This window comes from Anticarsia gemmatalis, chromosome 11, assembly GCF_050436995.1.
Source record: "Anticarsia gemmatalis isolate Benzon Research Colony breed Stoneville strain chromosome 11, ilAntGemm2 primary, whole genome shotgun sequence".
NCBI lineage: Eukaryota > Metazoa > Arthropoda > Insecta > Lepidoptera > Erebidae > Anticarsia > Anticarsia gemmatalis.
The window spans coordinates 6,319,840-6,342,621 of NC_134755.1; the positions used below are offsets into that span (position 1 = coordinate 6,319,840).

The window sequence follows — 22,782 nt, forward strand, 5'->3', positions numbered from 1 at the left end:
TCCCCTCACATTTGTGACGATATTTTACGTAGTAATAACTGACATTCAAACCATTAGAAGGTCGTCAATCGACCCCTCCCAAATATCAGTCGTGAAATGTAAATATTCAGGCTTTCCCGGCCCTCTCAAAATATAATAAACTGGTAAATAAAACAGGTATTTAGTTACCAAATGAAACTCATTAAACTGGTATGGCGGAGGAACGTTACACAAAGTGTGTGTTCTGGGTATTAAAATATTGTTAACGGAACAGAAACATCGTTTGCAACTATTTTTGAAAGCGATGCAATATCGTGGCAATATTTGCTTTGCGATCAACTTTCCTTTGTGTAAAGCAAACCTATATATCAAACGTAACGCTACTGCAACAGCAACACGACGATTGATACACAAATATCGATCGGCACGTAATTGATGGCGGCGGGAAAAACTTTTTATCTTTTAAATATACAGAGAGACATCGCCACGGTGATTTTCATTTATTACGTTGATAAAAAAATGGAATGCATATTTCCAGGCTTCACTGATTATGATTTCGAATTCCTTTGTCTGTGTCTTACAGCAAATACACATATCTGAATGAGTATAGCAAAAGGTTTCGGTTCAAGGAATATGTTATTGGGTTTCAAAGATTTTCCAGGAAATTCTATGAAGTTCGTAGTTCCATTCGTGGATTAATATGTACTCCACAAACTTCTAACATTATATTACGTATTTCTACTTAACCTTAAGGCATCGGCAATTTCTATCAGTTTATGATGAACGCCTTACAAATAATCAAAACTTAGGTAAAATGTATCACGCTATGAAAGTTGATAAACTTGATAAGCTAAACAAAATTTCAGTGCATTTCTGCACATGTTGTAAATATAGTAGGAGCGCACAATGTGTCGGTAAATCACGGGCGTGAAGCGGCATAAAACGAAAGGTTTTTTATAAACTCTTCACATAGTAAAGGTAACGCCATTATTCTCCAAACAAAACCTTATACAAAATATGTAGGATCATATATCGTGGTGTACAGCTCACTATTACAATGTAACGGGTCTTAAACGCGATTGAAAATTAAAGGTTAGAATACCTTACATTATGAGACTGAACTTTACTGAATTCAGGATAGCATTTTATAAATGTTTCATATCAACAGTTTTAATGTCATTACTTCTCTCTTCTCTATGTAAGAACAAGTAAAGTTCCCATCAATGTCTTGCAATAAGGTCAGGTGCGTAGTATTCGTAACTGGCGTTCCTATATATTACTATATAACAAGATGTATGGATGTGAATGAAGCAAGGGAAGTTTGTAAGGATCGTACCAAGTGGTGTTCTTTGGCCTCTACCTACCCCTATAGAAAAATGCCGTGAAATGACAATGTATTTATGTAACCAAAATAAGTGTATGATCACTCATACAAGCTTTAAGTCTTAGGTACTCTTACGAAAATAAGATAGAGTTGATGTTGTTAAATTAAATGGATTTTTTTATGTATAATAGGATACAGTAATTAACGCGAACACGCATTTTACCCTGAAATGCCTTACGTTTCGGTGCAGGTTGCACTCGCCGTGGTCACATCTCAAGGTAAAATGCGTGTTTGCGTTAATTCCCGCGTTAGTTATGAAACGGTTTTTATTTACAGCACCAGTAAGCATATATCATAAGAACTTATTGACGTCCAATTGATAAACTCTACTAAATCAGCAATGGACAAATGGTTCATTGGGAAACCGATCTCAATAGTATTGTCTATCGTCGTAACACCGTTGGTCGGAATTTCAGCTCTAAAGTTTATATAACTGAAACACGTTTCTAAGAACTATCACGCACTGTAACAGTTGAAGACGACTTGGTTTCTCAGAATTTAAATAAACGTATATTGGTTTTACAGGTGAGTAGTAAATCTCTATTCACCTCTACAAATCAATCCTCTTATTCATAAAAATATATGAAGTTACGAAAGGCGTATAAAGAGTTTTGTTTCTTTCACTCCTTAGCGAAATGAAAAAAAGAAAACATATTATAGTAGTATTTTAACTAAAATAAGTTTATAGTGTGTGATTTGTGAATAAGAGGGCGAGACTATAGTAACAAACGTGGTTCTAGATAAAGTAAAAAGTTAAACCGTCATTGTCTGTATTCAAAAAGTAAACATTGATGGCTTCAATTGCGAATTGATAAATCGTCATCGTAATCACACACGACATACACAGTATAGAGGGCATGAGCGACGGTAGGTGACATGACAAACGGTCGCGGGCGTACCCCGGCGGTAGTGGAAGATTTAGTGGCGCGTTGTGTAGCGATAACTACCTCTGTTTACACTACATTTAACTTGTGCCAAGTGCCGCGACTGCGAACCGGAGTCGATCGCCACCGCCGAGTTCTTACTTGTAACGTGAATAAATATTAGTAATGGTCCGCTTGTCTAATGACACTTGCCGGAAAAATGTCTTCTTATAAAATAAGGGTGTTTTCTATTACGGGCGTACGAGGTATTTTTGCTCTTTCTTGACAGAATTTATTTTGAGTAATGAGGAATTCTTGAATCTAAAAATAAATATTCAAGAATTTTAAACTGTCAATCAACTTATTTTCGAAATTAAACCTAAAAGTATCACTTCTGTCAACATTGCCGTCACAACCAACCTTTTGTTATGTTCTTGATAATAATTAATTAACTATTACATAGCTACAATTACATTAGGTTTATAATGATGCGCAAATTGAATACCAACTTCTTGCCTACCTAAAAAATACTTTAAAGATATAAATTAAGCAATCATCATCAGATCTTTCCAATAGTTATCCTGAAATAAGAGTCCTAATAGAGAAAAACCATTGATTATAAACTGTGATTAATATTTGATTAAGGCTTGTAAAAGCTTCGTAGAACTATGAACAAACACAAAAGTTGTAATTAAATATTTTATTAACTTATTTATAGAGATAAATTAACTACGCAGAAAAAGATTAAATGTATCTTTTATTTAATTTAAAAATCAGTTGCTTCTATTTTCAATAATAAACAGCAGTCTGTGAAAAGTGAAACTGCAGATTAAAGCATTAAAACTCATTCATATCTGCTCAAGCTTTGTATATTTTCTTTGAAGTTGTGGATTTTATATTTCGGTCTGCGAGCGTCGACTGCTGAATATACATGTACAATTAGTATTTATGATGGTAATCAGCAGTGCGCGATATTGCATCTGTTGCATCAACAGCCAGCGGCAGTGAAACGTCATTATTTTGCGACATTTATTTGATTGTGGGCGCACCTTGTAGCTTACAAAGCTTTGACCGTCCGAACAAACAAGCCGTGGACGCAATAAGCTCGCAATTTCGGACGGACGCTCGACAAATTTACCAACTGAAATGAAGTCTCAACTATAGTGCAACAGACCGTTGTCAACAGGCCACGTTTTATTACTCACGCGCGCTATTGAATTTCGCTGTTCCGTTTCCGTGTCCGACACTGCGCTCACTACATGCAGCGTTTGTGCTCCCACTGTAAGGGCTGATCAAGGCGCGGAACCAACAAAATGCTGACAACAAACACATATCAAATTCTAAACAACTATGCACCAGGCGTAGGTGTGTGGTAAAAATCGTTTTCATAGTTTCCTCACCAATATTTCTGTGCAAATATATCACAGTACTCGTAATTATGAATCAACAAAGTAAATTATTCTTCCTCCAAATATTACCGCTACTTAAAATAAATTAATGTCATAAAAGTAGTCAAACGAATGTAATACAAGGATACACAAAATTAGATTTAACCCAGTAAATATAATTATTGAAGTCACATTGAAATGAATTTCTCAAAAAGATTACCCTCCATAAGTCTGTTACACTTATTCACAATTTAATTAGAGTCGTAATTAACATTGGCAGAGTTTCCGCGAACTCTATAGAATACTTTTCCTGGAATCTTTCAACATTTGTGAAAAAAAGTATGGCATACTATATCAAACTCGTTATTATAAAGTTTGTACGCGTCCTTCATAACATGTGTAATTGAAACACGACTATTTGTTATTGAATCAAACGGCAATTACGAGTGACATTGTTTAATTAGCACTCCAAATTAGCACTAATTACAACCTAAGGCAGCATTACAATCAAATTATGTAAAACAACTAAACAGGCTTGACAGCAATTAAATCGAGGCGTAGTTGTGCTCGGAGTGGCGGCAAACATTCACTGTTATTGCAATAGCATGATAGTCGGGAATTTTACCATAAACCGGGTGCAACCGGGAATTCCGGGAGCAGTCGTTTGGCGGAACATTAATTACCCGGCCACTTAACCGGATGGTGCCATGCGGCCCCGACTGCTTTATGATGAGTAGATATAACCGATAGTTGACATAGCTTTTTTATATCGAATACTGCGTAATGTACGGCGTCTGTGTAGCTATTTGCACTCTGATGCGATCTCGATAATCGATACTATGCGACCTCGTCCCGTCCAACACAATTTGGCATATGAGATGAAGTGTAACTTGATTTGTGCTTTTAACGCAAAAAAACAGAATGAATGCTTTATAAGTTAGAACTGCTCGAGTATGCGCTACGTATCTAAGTAATAGTATGTAATTCAATACATATGATTGTAATATCAAAAAAAAACATTGGTTAACAGGTAATCACTATACCAAGCTAACAAAACCTGTCAAACCTAGTTCCTTATTGTTCCAAGTGTACTCTAAAACTTGAACTTCAATATCATAAGCTCGCTTATAATAAGGTGTTATCAAGTGTCTTGACAGTAGGCCCTCGACCGCGAACCGTCTCTTGATAATTGACGCCCGGGAAATTACATGTCGGGCCGCAGACAGTTGTTGATGACGTCACGACACTTGATTATAAACGATTTATTTCACAAATGATGCCAACGATACAGTGCCGAGTGTGCGCGTAATGTGGTTAGTTAATAAAACTCGAGGTATGCCTTATGTATCATACAGATAACAACGGCTGTAAAAAATGCCATTTGTTTCTTAATGTCTGCTGTTTAATATTAAATTGCAGTGTTATAGCTATGAGTTATGAAAAGGAAATAACAAACTTAAGTTCTTACGCTAAGTTGGTAATAAACAGAACGGCGCAATATTTTAGGTCATTTGGGCTCCGAAAATTCTAAGAGAAAAATCATACTTTACAAAAAAAGCTACCAATCAATTCTATACCGTAATAGACCTACGTTGGTAATAAAACAAATAGAACTGAATCAACAAGCAAACATTTTCAGTCCATAAAGTCTTCTTTCAACTGTCTCAACGCAACACATGCAGTTAAAACGTATTAAACTTTACTCATCTATATTTATCTAGTAATAAATAAAAAAAGATCCTTCCCTCATTACACATTCAGCCAGTAATACCACAAATCAAACGGAACGTTTTCAATGTGTCTATTCAATTTAAACACAGAACGTTATGTTTATGCGCGCCAACGATCCTCCGCCTTATTACCTTGAATTGACTTAGTTAAGTAAACGCTCGTACGATATAACATCTGTCAAAGTCGTGTGTTACACTATTCTATTCTAATAAATATGTGTGTGTAAACCAGTGTTGTTTTTGCAGCAGTGGATTTTATTACCAACGTGTTACATAATAATATTTATTCATTTTCTTTCTCTATGTGGTTTTACAGTATCGGATAGTTTAGTTTCCATTTTATACTTATTGTTTACGTTTACCTTTTGCAAAATATTTTCAAACACGCTTAAGTGAAGAATTGTAATCCACATCGGTAGGTACATACCTTTAATGATAGGGACTAGGAATCTATCTAGAACTATCACTATAATTATTTACGTGTGTTCACGGCGTGTAGGTGAGTAAAAGAAGTATATTTAGTCGATTTATTTTTGTGATAAACATACGATCTACGAGTTTATTTTTATACCCCGTACACGAAAAAATACCTTAACAAGGAACGCTCGAGTCACCATCACGTAAAACAATTTTCGTCGTCAAACATCCAAGTCACCTCTCAAACGGCAGCCAATCAAAACGCTTCAAAAGCCGGACATAACCGGCTTAATAATTTGCATTAAGCTTCTTTACCAACATAACCGTATTTTGTATAAACGGCGTGTTGCAAGAACGCTGGCTTTACCCGGTTAACTACCGGATAATCAATTAACCGTTGACCGCCTGCATCCGGCTGCACCGGAACTATGATGAGGCACCAGATAAATGAACCGGAAAGCTGAGCTCTTAGTTACACAATGCTGTGTGCTGTTATGTGTTAAGACATACCTATCTGTTTTAGTTTACGCCATATGTGTGATTGTGTAGCCGACAAAAGTGGAATATTACATCTACTATTGCTGCTTTTTAATGTAGGTGTTTAACTAGATAAAATTTTAATGTAAAATACAACTCTTTATTTTTTACCTCAGAATGTTTGTCTATTGTATTAATTAAATAAATAAGAAGAAACGACTTATTTATTGTTATAATTTACAACCGTTATGCATTCAAGTAAAGCTTCTCTGTCACTGTTTAAAATTAAGTTTATTAAACAAATGCTACTAAACATTCCACTAATTAAAAACTTAATTCTCTCAACTAAAAATAATGAAGGTCGCAACGGAATTCAATACAATTGTCTCTGAACGGTACGTTACTTTCGAGTTTCGATAGAAGCGCGCCACCAACAAATCTGTTAGCCCTTATCTTCCAATCCGTACCCGAAGGAACTTAACCCGAATGATTTCCGAGTCATTAACCCACTCCCACCCGTCCTAAGCAAGATAGACAACATCTGACTTAGATGTGTATCGTGTGAACCCAGAGACTTACAGATTAACTGTCACTGATCCCGCTGTTACACAGAATTGGAGTTATCAACCACGGACGCGAAGAAATCGTGCTATCTCCAAGTAATGCAGGCTTAGCCAGCTCCAATCAAACTAAACAAACCTCACTAATCGTATTTCTATTCTCTATCTGGCTCTGTGGAGTTTCGTGAGCGGCGGGATTATTCCGTATCCAGACAAGACGGAGTTATGGTCTCGTTACCTCGAATGACTCTCGGTAAAGCGGCGTTTTAAGATTACGGAGTCTCAACTAGTGCGCGGGGCAATATTGAGCGCTCATTACAATGTTCTGATAATGGTAAAGGTCGTCCTGAATCTGCTGACGCAAAATCAAAGGCATTTGGTGAATTCCACCTTGTATTCAAAGCAAGTTTCTACTGAGATTACAATTACAAAGTAAATGTTGGTAATATTATGTTAATACAATATTAATTTTGGTTGAAGCTAAAATGTTGTTCGAAATATTACTACATATTATTATAACGAGTAATGAGAGTAGAGAATAAGCTATTCATCTTATATGTATGTTATCACTGCACCGCTGCAGCTGGGTGCATTCCTTAGAAGCAATTAATTGTGCTGCCGCCCTCCATTTATTATGTCATCTTGATAGGGTAAGCGAGTAGCAAGCGCATCCGTTACTAAACCTCTTAACAATGTCAATCTCTTTGCTTTGTCCTTCACACTACATGGAAATTGCTCATGCACCAGGACCATTATCGCAGGAGTGTACACTGTCCATAGTGATAATTAGCGCTTAAGTCATTCTCTTGTAGAAAGCTTCTTTGATGGTTGAAAGCCAGTGCAAATATGTTATTAACGTATTTATACCAATAACGTATCCTAACAAATATTAGGTTTCTTCGTAACCCCACTACTCCCCAGTTAATGTGTAACAGACAAAGGTTACTAAGTTTTATACAATTTGAAGTTGTTAAATTACTAAGAAGGGTTTTAGGAGTCTACACATTAATTATCTCAAGCTGGCATCTTGTAAAACCGACACGGGCTTAACAAATATCGGAAGCGGCCAAACAAGGCTTCTTAACTTTGAAAATGCTTAGTCACCGCCGAGCTTGAGCAAAAGAGATTGTTTCTGAAAACAACAGCACACTTCGAGTTTACACAGATACAATTTTGTTGTAATACGTACAACAAATACATTGTTTGGTGCTAAGATGAGATACTATGATAAAATATTTACGTCACAAACAAACTAAACAAAGATGGCAAAGTTCATATTTTTAAACTGTGTCAGTCCAACGTTTGAGTTCCAATATGAGGAAGTCGACACAATAATAATAATAGTGTAAGAGTAAAGAGAAGTGAGGAGAGGCTCGACTCACAGTTGTAAGCTCGTCGTTCGTTCGAAACTTGAACCGCGGATCAAACTTTCCTCGCGAGACATGAAACTTGACTCGAATGATAAGATTAAAATATTACATCAGCTCGGCAAACTCGCTCAGACATTATTCCAGAGTTGAGTTACACTACTCGTTATAATTATAATGTTAACACCGCACTCAACTTAAGCGATAACATAAAGAGGTAACACCGTCTATTAGATCCGCTAGTCGTATATCCTAATAGGTCCTAACTAAAACTTTATCGTGAGACATAACTTCAGAATGGAACACTTTTCGTTTCAGTCGCTCGTTTCAGTCTTATCAGAACGTCGTTGGAAAGGATCCTCAAATTTATATTATTAGTATGCAGTGGTCGGAAAAAGTAGGACAACAATTGGGAGGTTTTGGCCGGCAGTTAAATGGTTCGTAAGGATGAGTAAAAATAAAACTAATTAGAATGTGATGTGCAGTGGTAGGCAGAGCCGTGTAGCAGAAGGTAGGCACTAGGCGGAGGCACGCGGTGCGGGCGGCGGCCCGGGGCGTTCATCTAATGAGCATCCTGCCTCTCACAATGTACCGAGATGATATTCCGCGGTGCCCCGACGACTATTATTATATTCCGCCAAGCGAACCGCCGCGGGCGCGGCGTGCCAGCCTTTTCAAAATAACTATGTTGCGCTATATTTACGACGACTTAAAGCGAACCTCTAATTCTAAATGTGAGATTATTCGGCTCAAAGAGCACGCCACCGAATATTAAGCTGAAAGTTACATAATTTTACATTTTTGTTAAGGCCAGTGCATGGGTTGGATGCATCTATCTATTGCACTCGTTAGTGTACCATGCGTCTTTGAACAATTTCAAACAATTACAGGTAGGCTTTGGGAGTGACAGTGTTTAAAAATACTTCTTTAATGAATCAGACAAGTTAATAGGTGTTAAGAATGTGTTCAGACATGCCACGTACGTCTTCAATATAACCGGTTCGGTGGCACGGTTCGACTCAATCCGACCTAATCTGGGCTTACAGGAGATCACAGGAAACGTTACCGCTGCCGTGATAACGTTTTCCATTTGCTACAATACGAACATTATATTATACCCTGCTTATGCTAAAATATCACTATTTACGTTACTCCCAAACTAGCAGTCGATTTCACCAAGACGTCTGTATTTATTGATAATTTGAATTCCATGCACGAGTGACAATGCTCAGAATTGAAATGATACTATTATATAATATGACAATGCCAATTGTACATAGTGTACATACCATAAAATAACTCCACAAGATACATAGGTACTGTTCTCAGGTTTAAAATAAAAGTTCGAGTAACTTCGAGGTCAAAGAAAATAGAATCACAAAACTAACACTTTTAAATGAAAATAAACTCGGTGAAATATTTAGTTGTGCAGTTTGGAGACTACGAATAGAAAGGTCTTAACCTATTTTATACTAGCCTTATATAAACAATGCAATTTTCCATTCGGTCGACGCTGAGAACAAACTAAACGGAAGCAACTTTTCTACTCGATAGCTTCTACGAGCGAGATGCTTTGCGAGTTTTATGAATAATAAACATCGTTTAATGTTTACCATCGGTAATAACACAAGTTTCGTAATATGCGATACTTTCATATTCGTCTTAATATTATGCTCAATATCGATGGGATTTCATAAAGAAAAATGTGTACGATATGTATTTTTTATTGTTAAACGAGTAGGTACGAGTAAATATAGCAACGTTTTGATTCTGACATATACTAAATATGGAAATTAGCTGAAATTACTACATTACCACTATGAAGTTAATTCTTACTTAGTCCTCTTATAATAAAATCCACGTCGAAGGAAATATAAAATTATTATTTTAACATTTCCTCGTTCAGATATTGTTGAGAAAATCCAACAGAAACAAAAGGTAATTGCAGCAGCGCAAAACAAATCCAGGCTTCGCAGTCACCCCGCCTGTGTCTAACGACTAGATGAAGAAATAAGCTTTCCATAAGCAAAACTACATTTCCTATAAGACGGAAGGCAAATAACTTTATCAGGGTAAAGTCTATGGAAACGGCGATTTGTTTTTTACCCAATAAAGAAAAAATAAACAAAATACCGGATGAAATATAGGTACAACGGCAGTTCATGTTGAGCCGAAACGCACAGGGTTTTGTTTTGGATTTATTGATCCTTTATTGCAGTAAGACGGTTTGGGTGTGTCTAACTCCCTGTATATGTACTCTGGACTGAAATTTATTTTTGTTTGATATAACTTTGATTCTGAAAATAAATATTACCTAGTATATGGATTTGTCAAATAATTTATGTTATGTTAGCTTATAACTTTTGCCCGCGACTTTGTCTGGTTTCTGACTTAGGACAGAATATTCATACAAACTTTCATCCCCTATTTTATCCTGTTGGGGGTAGAATTGATCAAAATCGATCCGTACAGTGGTTTGGGCTGTGCGTTGATAGATCACTATGTCCATCAATCACCTTTGAGATTTACAATTATATTTGATTATAAATGTGGACAACTATTGTAATAAAAATATTTTTATGAACGATTTTAAAATATTATGTATTTACAAATAAAAGTGCTTCCTTGATTAAACGGAGAAAAAAAACTCGTGTTTCAACAATATGCTTTATTTCAAGTTGTCATAACAGTAGTGAGCAACAATAACACGCTAACAAGTTCCATCTGTTTTAAATCAATGTTGGTTTCCATTGCCACTAGACAAAGTTTCACTGAAGGAAGCCAATAGAGGAAAGGAAAATAAAAAGTTCTTTCCAACTTTGTCCGAAGTGTCAACCAAAGTTCAACAATCGACGCGCGATGGAGTAAGAAAATGTTTCCAGGGCACTATATTCGATACCAGTGCATTTATTTTTCAAACACAATACAATAAACATAAGATCTCTGGGATATCCAGTAGCCACTACAATTTGCATAAAAGGTTGTGTCCCAAGGGAAGTTCAGGATTTACCCTAGTTTGTACATATCAGTTGTCGTCAATAAAAGTAACTTTTCCGTAAAAGATACCCTTCTTAAATTACATATGATCGTTGTTTTTATACGAAAACGACAATTTTACATGAGTTTTATTTTGATGTCTAATCGTATACTTATATACGAATACGATACCCAAATACGATGGGATATAATTCCTGAAGCGATATCTTTTGACTGACACTTGGTTGTATTGTGGAGTGGCTGGCGCAAACAGATCGCCAGGCAGCTTTCACGCTGGAGTGGCGCTAAGCGCGACCATTTCATGAAGTAATCCGCACTCCGAGAGGCATTAGCGGCTCTCCCCGCGCACTGCGCAGCTCTTCCTCAACAAATACCCTGACACTGCATTTTCACATTTTAATTTAACTTTATCTTCAAAGTTATTCAAACTATTTATTAGCTCATCTGCTATGTATACTTATTTATAATTAAATATTATTGTACTGCTTCGTACGGTTGTTTCTAAAAGATACAAAGGCTAAAATAGAGTTTATAAATAATTTTGTATTGCTAGGTATAATCCGGCAGCAAACTATCTCGACGCTGTTTACTTGGTAGTGCAGCGGCAGAGTCGGTAGGCGACGATAAGTAGAATCGTTTCACGGCATAATCCTCTCACTGAAGAGGTATTATCCTACTGCGGAGTCCACCCGCCTGACTACGGATAAGCACCTGCATTGTGTTGAAGAGTCGGCATTTTGACGTATGCCTTCTTATGCAACTTACTACTTCTTGAGAACACGAACCTGCTTTGTAACACATATGAATGCGATTTTCTAGCGAGTCATGTCTTACAATCAAATTGTTTTCCGGAACAGGTCGAACTACAAACTTTTAACTTATCTTTTGTACCTATATCTACACGGCCTTTAAAATATTTACTAAACATCTTAAACGGCGAGTTGTTGTGACATTTCTTTTACGGTCATTACATTTGGTAACTTTTAGGAAAAGATTTTCCGTTGAAAGTCTTTTACTTAGGTAAAAAGCTCTTTGAAGTTGTCTAATGCAAGCGAAGCATTATTTGACAATCAAGTAAGATTTTAAAGCAGGTAACATTTGAATCTACTGAGATTATGATTTAAAATATGTGGAAATTCATTATATTGATAGCAAAGTAATGACCAAGTCATTGGTGCTTTTAAAACCTTATTTCAGTAAAAGCAAGCCATTGTCTCTTTGGATCTTTCCCAAATATCGCTCGGAACGTCCTAAATGGAGACAAAAAGCCACTGCAAACCGATGGTAGGCATATTGAGAATGAATGCGCACATAAAGTAGCAGCTCTTTTATATTTTAAAATACAAAGCGGACCGTTTGAACAAAAGCCATCCCATATAACATGCAGGTGCAATATCAATAAGCAGCTGACACAGTAGGTACATACAACACGTCTAATGATCAAGTACGTACGAGACGCCAGAAGCGTTTCAAACGTGACTGAAATTGGGAGGCTTGTAAAAACATAATTCATAAAAATTCATCCCAAGATAGGATGTAATCTACATTTCGATTGTCATCTACGTTATTCTAAGGGATTGAATTTTAAGGGTGAGATTTATTCTAGGTTAGTCAGCGAGCCTTAATTGAGGTCCATTCAACTGAGATATTGGTAAACGGTCAGTCGCCGGCGGCGGCCGCCTGATTGAACTCTCTTTCTTGTGTTATTGTGAGTGTAATTACGGGTTTTGACGGATTCAATTATGTTAGTCCTTTTTTAAACAGCCATCGCTTCCTACTTAAAACAGAATTCGAAATCAGTGAACCCTTTTGCGGGTTACTGTGTTTATTTGAAAAGTGAACAAAATTGGGAACATTAAATGAAATTGCTCGAGAAATTAAATTGTAGGCGTGGGATACTATTCGAAACCTAAAATACTTAATTGTAAATAATAATATCTTCAGTATAAAAATCTGTAAAATAAATCTAAACTTCTTAATAAACTTATCAGAGCTAAACAAACCTCTGAAAAAATAGAAATGATAAAATCAAAATGATCACAACGGATGAAGCATGAAACGGTTCAGTTAGCGGTCTCAAGACGGACTATTGAGGTTTAACAATGGGGCCAATCACGCGCCGCCAACTTCCAAGACCTCTACAGAGGCACGTTCTCGCACTTCCGAGTTGCGGATACTTCCCCAAGTAACATTCAACCAGAAAAATCCCCAATCAATCGACAAATCATGATAAACTTAATGATATCTTCTATTATTTATTCCAAACGCGTACGCGTTATATTTTCGCTAATTCTATTTGCCAACTAATCAGGAATTCCATGGGGAACTAACTTAATATTGTGTGAGGAAAACGTGACGAAAACTCTAAACATAAGACACAACTTACGTATAAATAAATATTGCAATCAATAAATAAACTAATATGAACTAGTTACGGTTTATCTGTTAGTAACCATCAAAAGGATTTGCTTTATAGAAAAGCCACACTTGAGGCACAAAACACATTATTCTTGTACAAATGTAGAAAACCGTCCGCCTTGCCAATACATAAGATTGGCGAGCTATATCGGCTAAATCCATCAGATAGAAGGCAGCGCAAAGTTACAGGTAACACCGCGGTACACAGCACAATCCCGTGTAGCGCAGTAAATAGGTCGGCTAGAAGTTGTCCCATCTCTCGGCGCGTGCCGAACAGAACTTACAGATGTCTAACGCAGCTGCTGTCTCGATGCTTCTCACTACATATCTACGATACAACCTACTATTCTAGACCTTGTTTTTTGTCTCACAGTATTGTAAAGCTAAGTTCTCATTAACCCTCCCCCGAGTGTAGACTGTTGTAGGTAACTGTTCTAAATACTAACAAGAAATGATTATATTCATTTGCATCGTACAGAACATAACAATAATGATATAGCACCTAAAACTTTTGTAATTAATATAAAGAAAGATTTTCTCTCTCCCATATATCACAGAGTGGATAAAGTAGTATCCCACTTTACAAAAAGTTTATTTGGGTCAGTAAATTTTGTGAGTGACCAGATCATTATTTTAAAAAGAGGAATAACTTAAAAGGAAAATATACGAGCCCTCACGATCATTAAGCCGATGAACACTAACTTTTAAAACGAGGAGTTCACTCATACAGTTCAGATCATTTTTTAACAAGAATAAAAAATCCATTGAACACTTCTCTGTTAATAATTTTAGTGCAAAGTTGGTGCGGCGGAACAGTCACAACGTTATTAAAACTTCTACCAACGAGCTTTGTTATAATCGATTAATGCAGTTCACCAAACTTCTGTAAACCATCAAAATGATAAATTACAATAGTATATTTCCAAGGGATTAGCATCTTGCAGACTGTCAACCCGATCCGTAACAGTTACCTGAGTCATTAAAACAGGTAGCCAAATTTCCCGCATGTTATTAAATGCGCAGTCATATCGAAATCGCTATAATCGAATACGCTCCGATTCATAACCGTATTAAGCCAGGGGTCTGTATCGATTATATCGAGTAGATACACATGCCGAGAGCGGAACCGATAGCCAAATAAACTAGCAAACCGCATCGATTACCTGTCAATGGCAGCCTCCATTGGAGTGACCCCGTCGCCTGTGCCACCCGAGACCGTCCTGATTATATACAACCGCTCATTTAATTACGTCATACTTTTTATTTTTAAATATCCAGTAACTTGATCTCGCGTCAAATGCCCTTATTTTGTCTCATAACATGCTATGATTTTATAAAAGTGACTTCAAAGTTCAGTCTTCGCTATTTTAATTTTCAGGTCAAGTAAAAAGGGAAAGAGCTAATATTCAGAATTCATATTCTAAGAAGAATCTGCACAGCAATTTCATTATTATGGTGTTAACAACACAATAGAGAGAACTTTGTCTTGACGAAACTTTTCTACACTTTTAATAAGAAGCCCATTCATCGCATACTTTTCATTAGTGGGGAAGTGGAGAAGAAAGGGGATGGCTTTATCGCTGTAACTCGTGACACCAGAAAATTAAAAGTGCGGAGTCATGGTTGGGCTATCTTAGGAAATAGGGTGACTCTGCTCTTACTGAACTTAATTAATCGACGCTTAAGCCGCTCGGTGGACATGTCCTACAATCGATAGGTGGGGGAACACTGGGTACGACCACTTCACAAAACATAAATAAAATATGGCCACTACATTCAATTCTCTCCGGGCCACATTACTTGAAGACTTGACGACTCTGTAGCAATATTTATATGTATTTAAAAATGTGTACGTAACATCAGACACGACAATGTAAAGCTAAACGTAAGAGAAAAAGATTTTGTTGGTTTAGAAAGACACAGGTCTAAAAAAAAACTTATTATAGGTAATGAAGTGAGATTCAGTGTTAATAATAAATAATATGAAATTAGGTACTAGACGATGTAAGTAAAGTGCGTAAATATCTACAAAGCTCTTTGGTTGTAAAAGCATTGGTGGTGCGCCTCACAACTGTGACTGACATATAATCGATAGTGCACGAGACGTGTGGCTTTAGCACTGGTTTAATGGCATCGATAAGAATCACATAGCCATTACTGCAAATGGGTATTATATGATTTAATGCGATGAAAAATTGGCATGCTTAACAAATTAAAGTCATATAACTGTATACATATGTATAAAGAATTCTTAATAGCACATGCGCTTGACTTGGGGACTTTGGAATTTCAACGATGGCTTGAAATTCGAGGTTTGTATTGGTAGTACAAGGTATACATAGGAAAACCGAAAAATGCTTGTTTAATTTTATATTACTAATTGGCTTCGGCAATAGAACCACGAGCCACAATTATAATATTTTTTATGAGGCAATTTTTTTTAAAAATGCACGCTGTTCACTATTCAGTGTTTTGGATTGTAATTTATTTAGCGACATTATAACATATATTATTGATGTTATGTAAAAAAAATCAACTGCATTACAAATATTTTAGGAAGAGTTTTTTTTTATTATTGAACCTTTTTATTGGGATGATCATCGGTCTTCTCGCTATTATAACAGAGTCAGTTAGCATATATTTATTTACTCATAACTAACTGAAACAAAAAAAAAACAGAAAGTCTATATCTAATTGTAAGTATTTAACAGTAACAATCTTACCCGAATGTTTCCTCTAAATCGGAAAGCCAAAAACATCTCAATCTGTCTTGGCAGCAGATGCCTTCCTAAATTCTTTACCGTAGATACCTTCCTAGAGTTATAGCCTCACGTAAACTAGTTCATTAGCTTTTACGTGTCACGACTATAAATAGACGAACTCCTAACTAAAAAGAAAATTCCATCGGTAAAGCTAAAGATCTTTTTTCTGCTCAGCACCTCATTTAGTATTGGTATTTATTATTTAACTAACGTGTAATATCATTTTATTTTAGTTAAACCGAATTAAAATGTTGGTTAATAAGCTAAACGAATAAAACAATTAATTTATTATTACCTGTTCTGTTTTACCTGACAGCGATCCAAATTACATTTTCAGTGCTGAATGAAAACAAATTTGATTGAAATACAAACGCAGTCAGATACTATTACTAACTTTTACTAAAAGTATTTATCCACTGTAACTCAGAAGTTAGTGTTTGTTTGTACAAATTCAGCGATGTCTTAGTTTGTTATCTGTTCAGTTAGTCTCACGCCATCACGCGGCAAAATATAGAAAATCTCACGTAGATAGATAACAAACAAAACTTAGTCAGTGTAACTAACATCTTCGTTGGGATTCCTCTGCGTCGACAAACTCCGAAAAGTTTGGTTGAAACTTAATTTAGCTGGACTAGTCCACGACCGCTGATGGAAAGTTTTAGCAAAGCTCTGTACTAATGGAAGGCGAACGAAATAACTGGAAGCCATCTATAAACTAAGTTAAACGTGATGCTTTATACATAGGTACATGTTTAGTACTTAAATACATCCTCATCAAGGATTACTTGTATGAAGCTTCAGACTTTGTAAATGTTCCTAGTTATGGAGTTACTAAATAAGTTAGTACTTGGAAGTACTGAGTGCTACGTTGACTATTTCTAACTGCACCTATAAAAGTAATAAATAAATGAATATCAATAAAATTTTGGATAAAAAGTACCGTTTTTTTTAAGGGTTCTCTACCGATGCAATTTTTAAGATGAAGATCTAGACAATCTGGTCATTACTATAATAATATGAATACATAGCTGCTAATCATTAGGGCGCTTATTTTCAGACAATTAGTCCAGTCATTATAGTAAGTTCACCTCGGAATTCGAGATACCCAGCTGTAAGTCTGTAAATACTTGTATATTGACACCCTAAAAGTTGTCTCAAAACCTACATATGGTAGGGTGTACGCAACTATAAAATTTCAAGGTCCAAAGTCCCAAAAACCGGTTTTTTGAGCTTTTTTTGTAAATATCTCATTTCCTATGGAATTTTTGCATTCGTATTCATTACCAATATTGTACAGTATAAAATTCTCTACAAATTTTGTTTGAATTTTTTTTTTTACGGTGAACTGTTTTCGAGATAGAGGGCGGAGAGCGCGCGGTCACAGGATCATTTCAAGTCAACCGGTGCCTCCGGTCGAAGATGCGCCATATATAGTTGATGAACTATCGATAAATCAATGATTATAATAATAAATAAATTTAACCCATTACTGTCCCACTGCTGAGCAAGGGTCTTCTCCCGTAATGAGGGAGGGGTTAGGCCTTGAGTCCACCACGCTGGCCAAGTGCGGGTTGGGGACTTTGCATGCCCTCAATAAATGTATTTAACAAATTTTATTCATGCAAGGTTTCCTCACGATGTTTTCCTTCACCGTTGGAGCATGTGACAATTATTTCTAATACACACATAACTTCGAAAAGTCATTGGTGTCATCATTTTCTTCATAATTATATTAAATCTATATCTTTTCAATAATACCGATTTATTTGTTTTTTTTTCATCATGTAAGAAGTTATTAATATTAATTAGGTTAAAATTCAAATATAGTGCCTATAATTTCATGAAAAATTCTGCAATTACATGGGCAGGTAAGTGTTGATAAGTTAATTAATACTGAATAAAAAGTGGATAGGTTATAAAAAAAATGATAAAAAATAATGTAATAGTTAATAGAAATTGACAAATATTTATTAATCATTGATTTATCGATAGTTCATCAACTATAATATATATGGCGCATCTTCGACCGGAAGCACCGGTTGACTTGAAATGATCCTGTGACCGCGCGCTCTCCCTCCTCTATCTCGAAAACGGTTCACCGTAAAAAAAAAAATTCAAACAAAATTTGTAGAGAATTTTATACTGTACAATATTGGTAATGAATACGAATGCAAAAATTCCGTAGGAAATGAGATATTTACAAAAAAAGCTCAAAAAACCGGTTTTTGGGACTTTGGACCTTGAAATTTTATAGTTGCGTACACCCTACCATATGTAGGTTTTGAGACAACTTTTAGGGGGTCAATATACAAGTATTTACAGACTTACAGCTGGGTATCTCGAATTCCGAGATTCTTACCTAATTTAAGCTTAATTGACTGCACTAAATTACCTAGACACGTTACAAGACTTTGGGTACCTTGAGAATAAATTCAAAAGTTAAATAAAACATTTGCATATTGCCTAACCTACCCTTCCGTGTTTCCTATGAATAGAACTAAAGACTTCGTAAAATATGCGTAGCTAATTCGATAAATAACACCGTAATCGGTACGTAATTAAAATAGTTAGCATGTTTGCATTAATAAGCCACATGTTAAATTTTATGACGTAATAGTCGATTATTAGTGTAATTTTAATTAATTAATAGGTGGCAACACTACTAGCATACGCAACGACGCGCGTATAATCTATGGGACGCGCCGTTCACATCTGTCACGTTTCCTACACAAAATATTTATCAAGTTTATTTTACTTTATTCAATAGAAAATTGTTAGTTTCGCGTTTATTACGTGTTTATGAAAGCAGGAAGCATCTTAAACATTAATTATGCCAAGTTTTACTTTTTAGATGCAATTTAATAGTGGTTAGAAATGGACCAACAATTTTCATTGTCCTGGAACAATTTTCACGGAAATCTGACTAAAGGATTCGCCGGTTTATTAGGAAATGGCGAGTTTGTCGACGTAACTATAGCCGTAGAAGGCCATTTATTGCAAGCTCATAAAGTAATATTATCAATATGTTCACCTTATTTCAAGAAAATGTTTCAAATGAATCCATGTCAACATCCAATTGGTAATTATAACATGACAAAGTTTCTTTGTGCTCACCGTGTCTCCTCTTATTGCTATTAGAATCTAATAAGTAGTAAAATGCCTGAAGTGGCTAATCAAATTTATTTATTTTTCAGTGGTGTTAAGAGATGTGACTCACAAAGCAATGAAAGACTTGTTACAATTTATGTATCATGGAGAAGTAAGTGTGAAAAGAGAAGATCTCACTAGTTTTATAGGTACAGCAGAAGTGTTGCAAATCAAAGGGTTGACGAATAAAGAGGTTGGTAATGTTTTTTTTTCTCATAATTGACTTAACTACATACATAACATTATTTCTAATGAGTAATTACCTAATAATAATTAACATCCACAATACAAGACTATTTTACTTTATAGCAATGTTGTGTATATTATTTAACCATATTTTTTACATTTTACAGACTGATGATGAAAATGATAGTGAGAGAGAGCATGATTTAGCTAAGCATGGAGCAGACACACAAAACAACACACCTGATGCAGAGTCATGCGTCTCTGACACATATGACACTGGCATCAATGAAGAGTCCAGTCAGAACAATGACATAGAACTACTAAAACAAAGACAGCTCATTGAAAAACTACACAGACTCAGCAATCTCAAAAGAAAATCTGATGAATTCATACAAAAGAACTACTTCACTGACATACTCAACCCAGAAAAGAGACCCAAAATAAAAGAAAAAATAGTCTACAAACAAAACAGCCAGATATTTCAAACTAATAACTTTGAAAATGTCAAAAACTTGTATGATGAGAACCCCATAGATATATCCACAACATTTAACACACACTTGCACAAAAATAATTCTCAAGATCTGTGTGAAAAAAGTAAAGACCAAGCATTATCTGACAATGGAGTTGAATTGAAAACTGAATGTGATGATAGTGACATCATAGTAACTGATCCTGCTGTTTGCTCAACTCCTAAAAACTATGAATCTATAAGAGATGGAAAGAAAGATCTCTCTGTGCCAATGGACTATCCATCCCCACAAGATAGTAAGTATTTTATCAATTAAAATCTTATGCAATCTCTAAAATCACAGCAATTTTAAACCAAAGCAATTAATTTAATTTGGTCACATTAAGTTTTATTTTGTTAAAACTTCTCTGCTTACTAATGCTTACTCATTATTTCACCCTGATCAGAGATTGTGTTGAAAATGCAATCATTTTATTAGTTTTCATTAAGAATTTTTCCTGTTTTCTTTTGCAATAAGCTTCTTATATTGAAAACACGATGGCATTTTCAACATTATTCAATCTTACAATTGTTTGTGATTTTTTTTTCAAGCAGTACATTGAAAATGCCCATCGTGATTTCAGATACCAGTTTGAGTTCATTTATCATCGACCTTAAAAACTTAGTGAATGGTAAGGTGACTAACAACATGCTGAGAACTAACACCAGCGAGGAGTTCACTAGGCCTACCATGGAACATCGCCTCGTAACTATTCCACAAAAAGAAGATGGCAAAAAGAAATACCCACAGCGTTCATGTCGCCTCTGTTGGAAGATCGGCCGGCGGCGAGACACTAGATTCATGTGCAGTGCTTGTGAACTACCATTTTGCAAGTCACCATGCTTTGGCATACATTTTAATGATATACTCAAAGTCTCACAGCTGCAAGGAGATTATTATGCAAATTAACTCAACTCACACACTTTTATCATTTAAGGCAATACACAATTATTCCTAAGTCAAAAATTGGTAACCAAAAGGTTTACTGCCAGGCTACTATACAGGCCTCATATATTTATTTTCTAAGTCTACTCAAAGCCGAATCATAGATTCAAAAGATTTGGGACCAAATCTATAAACTGGATGATTGTGAGAACTATAAACCTTTTAAATAGGTACATAAATATATTGTAGTTTAGGTTATGGTTAAGTACCAGTTACATTTCAGAGTAATAAAGATCAAAAAGCACAATAATTAATCAACTGTGATAGTGGGACAGGCTCTAAAGTGCCAATTTATAACTATAAAAAATGCTATTTTTATAAAACTGCAACTGATTAGATACTAATTTCACTCTTTTGATAGTGCCATCGCATTACGCCATAAATTTTTATAAAGACTTTATTGCTCATATTCTAGTCTATTTATTGTACTAATTAAGGTATCCATCAATCATTTTTGTACTATACACGTATATTTTCGTATATAGACTAGTATTTCGACAAGAAATAATTATAATCAAAATGATCTCTGTAAGAGTGGTTTTACATGTATCTTTTATATGAACAAAATTGAGATTACATTCCTAATTTTACATTCGTGATTTTTATATTACTTAAGGTCTTTGCATGAAACAATTATTGTATTATTTTTAGAATTTGTGGAGCAAGTGCTATTTTGCGTGTGATTTACTTAAAAGTGTGTTTTTGAATTACTATTATAAGCGAATGTATTTTTATATCCATATTTCGATTAAATGACATATAAACTGAATAATTGTGTTACTCATTCTGTATTTATAGTCACAATAAAATAATATACTAAGCAAATATTTTGATCAATTCGGCCCGATAAAGTTTTAATGAGTGTTGTAATTTCTTTTACAGGTGCTCTCTCACTAGTAGTCAATGGAAATAATGAAAATCAGCAGTTGCCAGTGCGTTATAAATACATTTATAGTAGGAAAGGCCACAAACAACTAGTACATATGAACTTTGTTTACACAAAACATTCAACAACACATGGAAAGACTTCATGGAGATGTGTGCAGTACTTTTCTTTGAATCGATGTCCAGCCACGGTGGAAACTATAGATACGATGATATATGCCGTCAATCATCAGCATAATCACGAAGATTGTCTCGAGAAATTATCAAGAAATAACATCTACGAAATGAATGTTTCGCCTAAATAGAAGCAGTATCGTGTAAATAGTATTATACATATTGATAGACCTCAATTGCAATTGAAGAACTTTCTAACTCTGCTGTGCAGTCCAAACTAAATACTCATGGAGTGAAATAATATCAATATAGTTTTATATGGTCAGTAAAGCAAATGATAAGTATTAAAAATGATATGGGAGTCCTAAGACAAACCTTTATACGACAGCTGAGCTAGAAGAGTTCCTCATTGGAGAACCTCGTTGTTAAGGTTTTGAAAAGTTCCTATGTTTTATTTAACGATGATTTGATCTGTAATATAATTGTGTATGTATAAATAAATTCAAAATGGTTTTTATACGTAAAGATTTTTAGACTTGTCTAGTCAAAATATAGATTATTTTGTTCATGTAAAAAGGATCATATTTCTGCCCTTAGATAAGGAATAATTAATATAAAATGCCTATTTACATTATTCATGTTTTATTTAAC

At 35.2% G+C, this 22,782-nt stretch overlaps 1 protein-coding gene across 3 annotated transcripts; it reads left to right on the plus strand.

Moving 5' to 3' along the window:
- The first annotated feature begins 19,017 nt into the window (after positions 1-19,017).
- On the plus strand, positions 19,018-22,762 carry LOC142976543 (uncharacterized). Of its 3 annotated transcripts, XM_076119968.1 has the most exons (5): positions 19,018-19,115; positions 19,194-19,421; positions 19,537-19,682; positions 19,843-20,443; positions 20,771-21,977. In XM_076119968.1, exons 2-5 carry the CDS (start codon positions 19,217-19,219, stop codon positions 21,094-21,096), a joined length of 1,278 nt encoding a protein of 425 aa, XP_075976083.1. In that variant the 5' UTR covers positions 19,018-19,115; positions 19,194-19,216; the 3' UTR covers positions 21,097-21,977. The 3 variants fall into 3 exon arrangements, with proteins under 3 accessions (XP_075976083.1, XP_075976084.1, XP_075976082.1); XM_076119969.1 differs by lacking the exon at positions 20,771-21,977 and adding an exon at positions 22,015-22,762 and having other exon boundaries at positions 19,027-19,421; XM_076119967.1 differs by having other exon boundaries at positions 19,027-19,421; positions 20,771-21,976.
- Positions 22,763-22,782: the final 20 nt, after the last annotated feature.

Bases quoted from the DNA above. Each gene is read 5' to 3' on its own strand.
- LOC142976543 (XM_076119968.1), top strand. From the start codon at position 19,217: ATGGACCAACAATTTTCATTGTCCTGGAACAATTTTCACGGAAATCTG. The intron at 19,422-19,536 runs GTAATTATAACA...TTTATTTTTCAG, and splicing joins TCCATGTCAACATCCAATTG to TGGTGTTAAGAGATGTGACT. The intron at 20,444-20,770 runs GTAAGTATTTTA...TCGTGATTTCAG, and splicing joins CTATCCATCCCCACAAGATA to ATACCAGTTTGAGTTCATTT.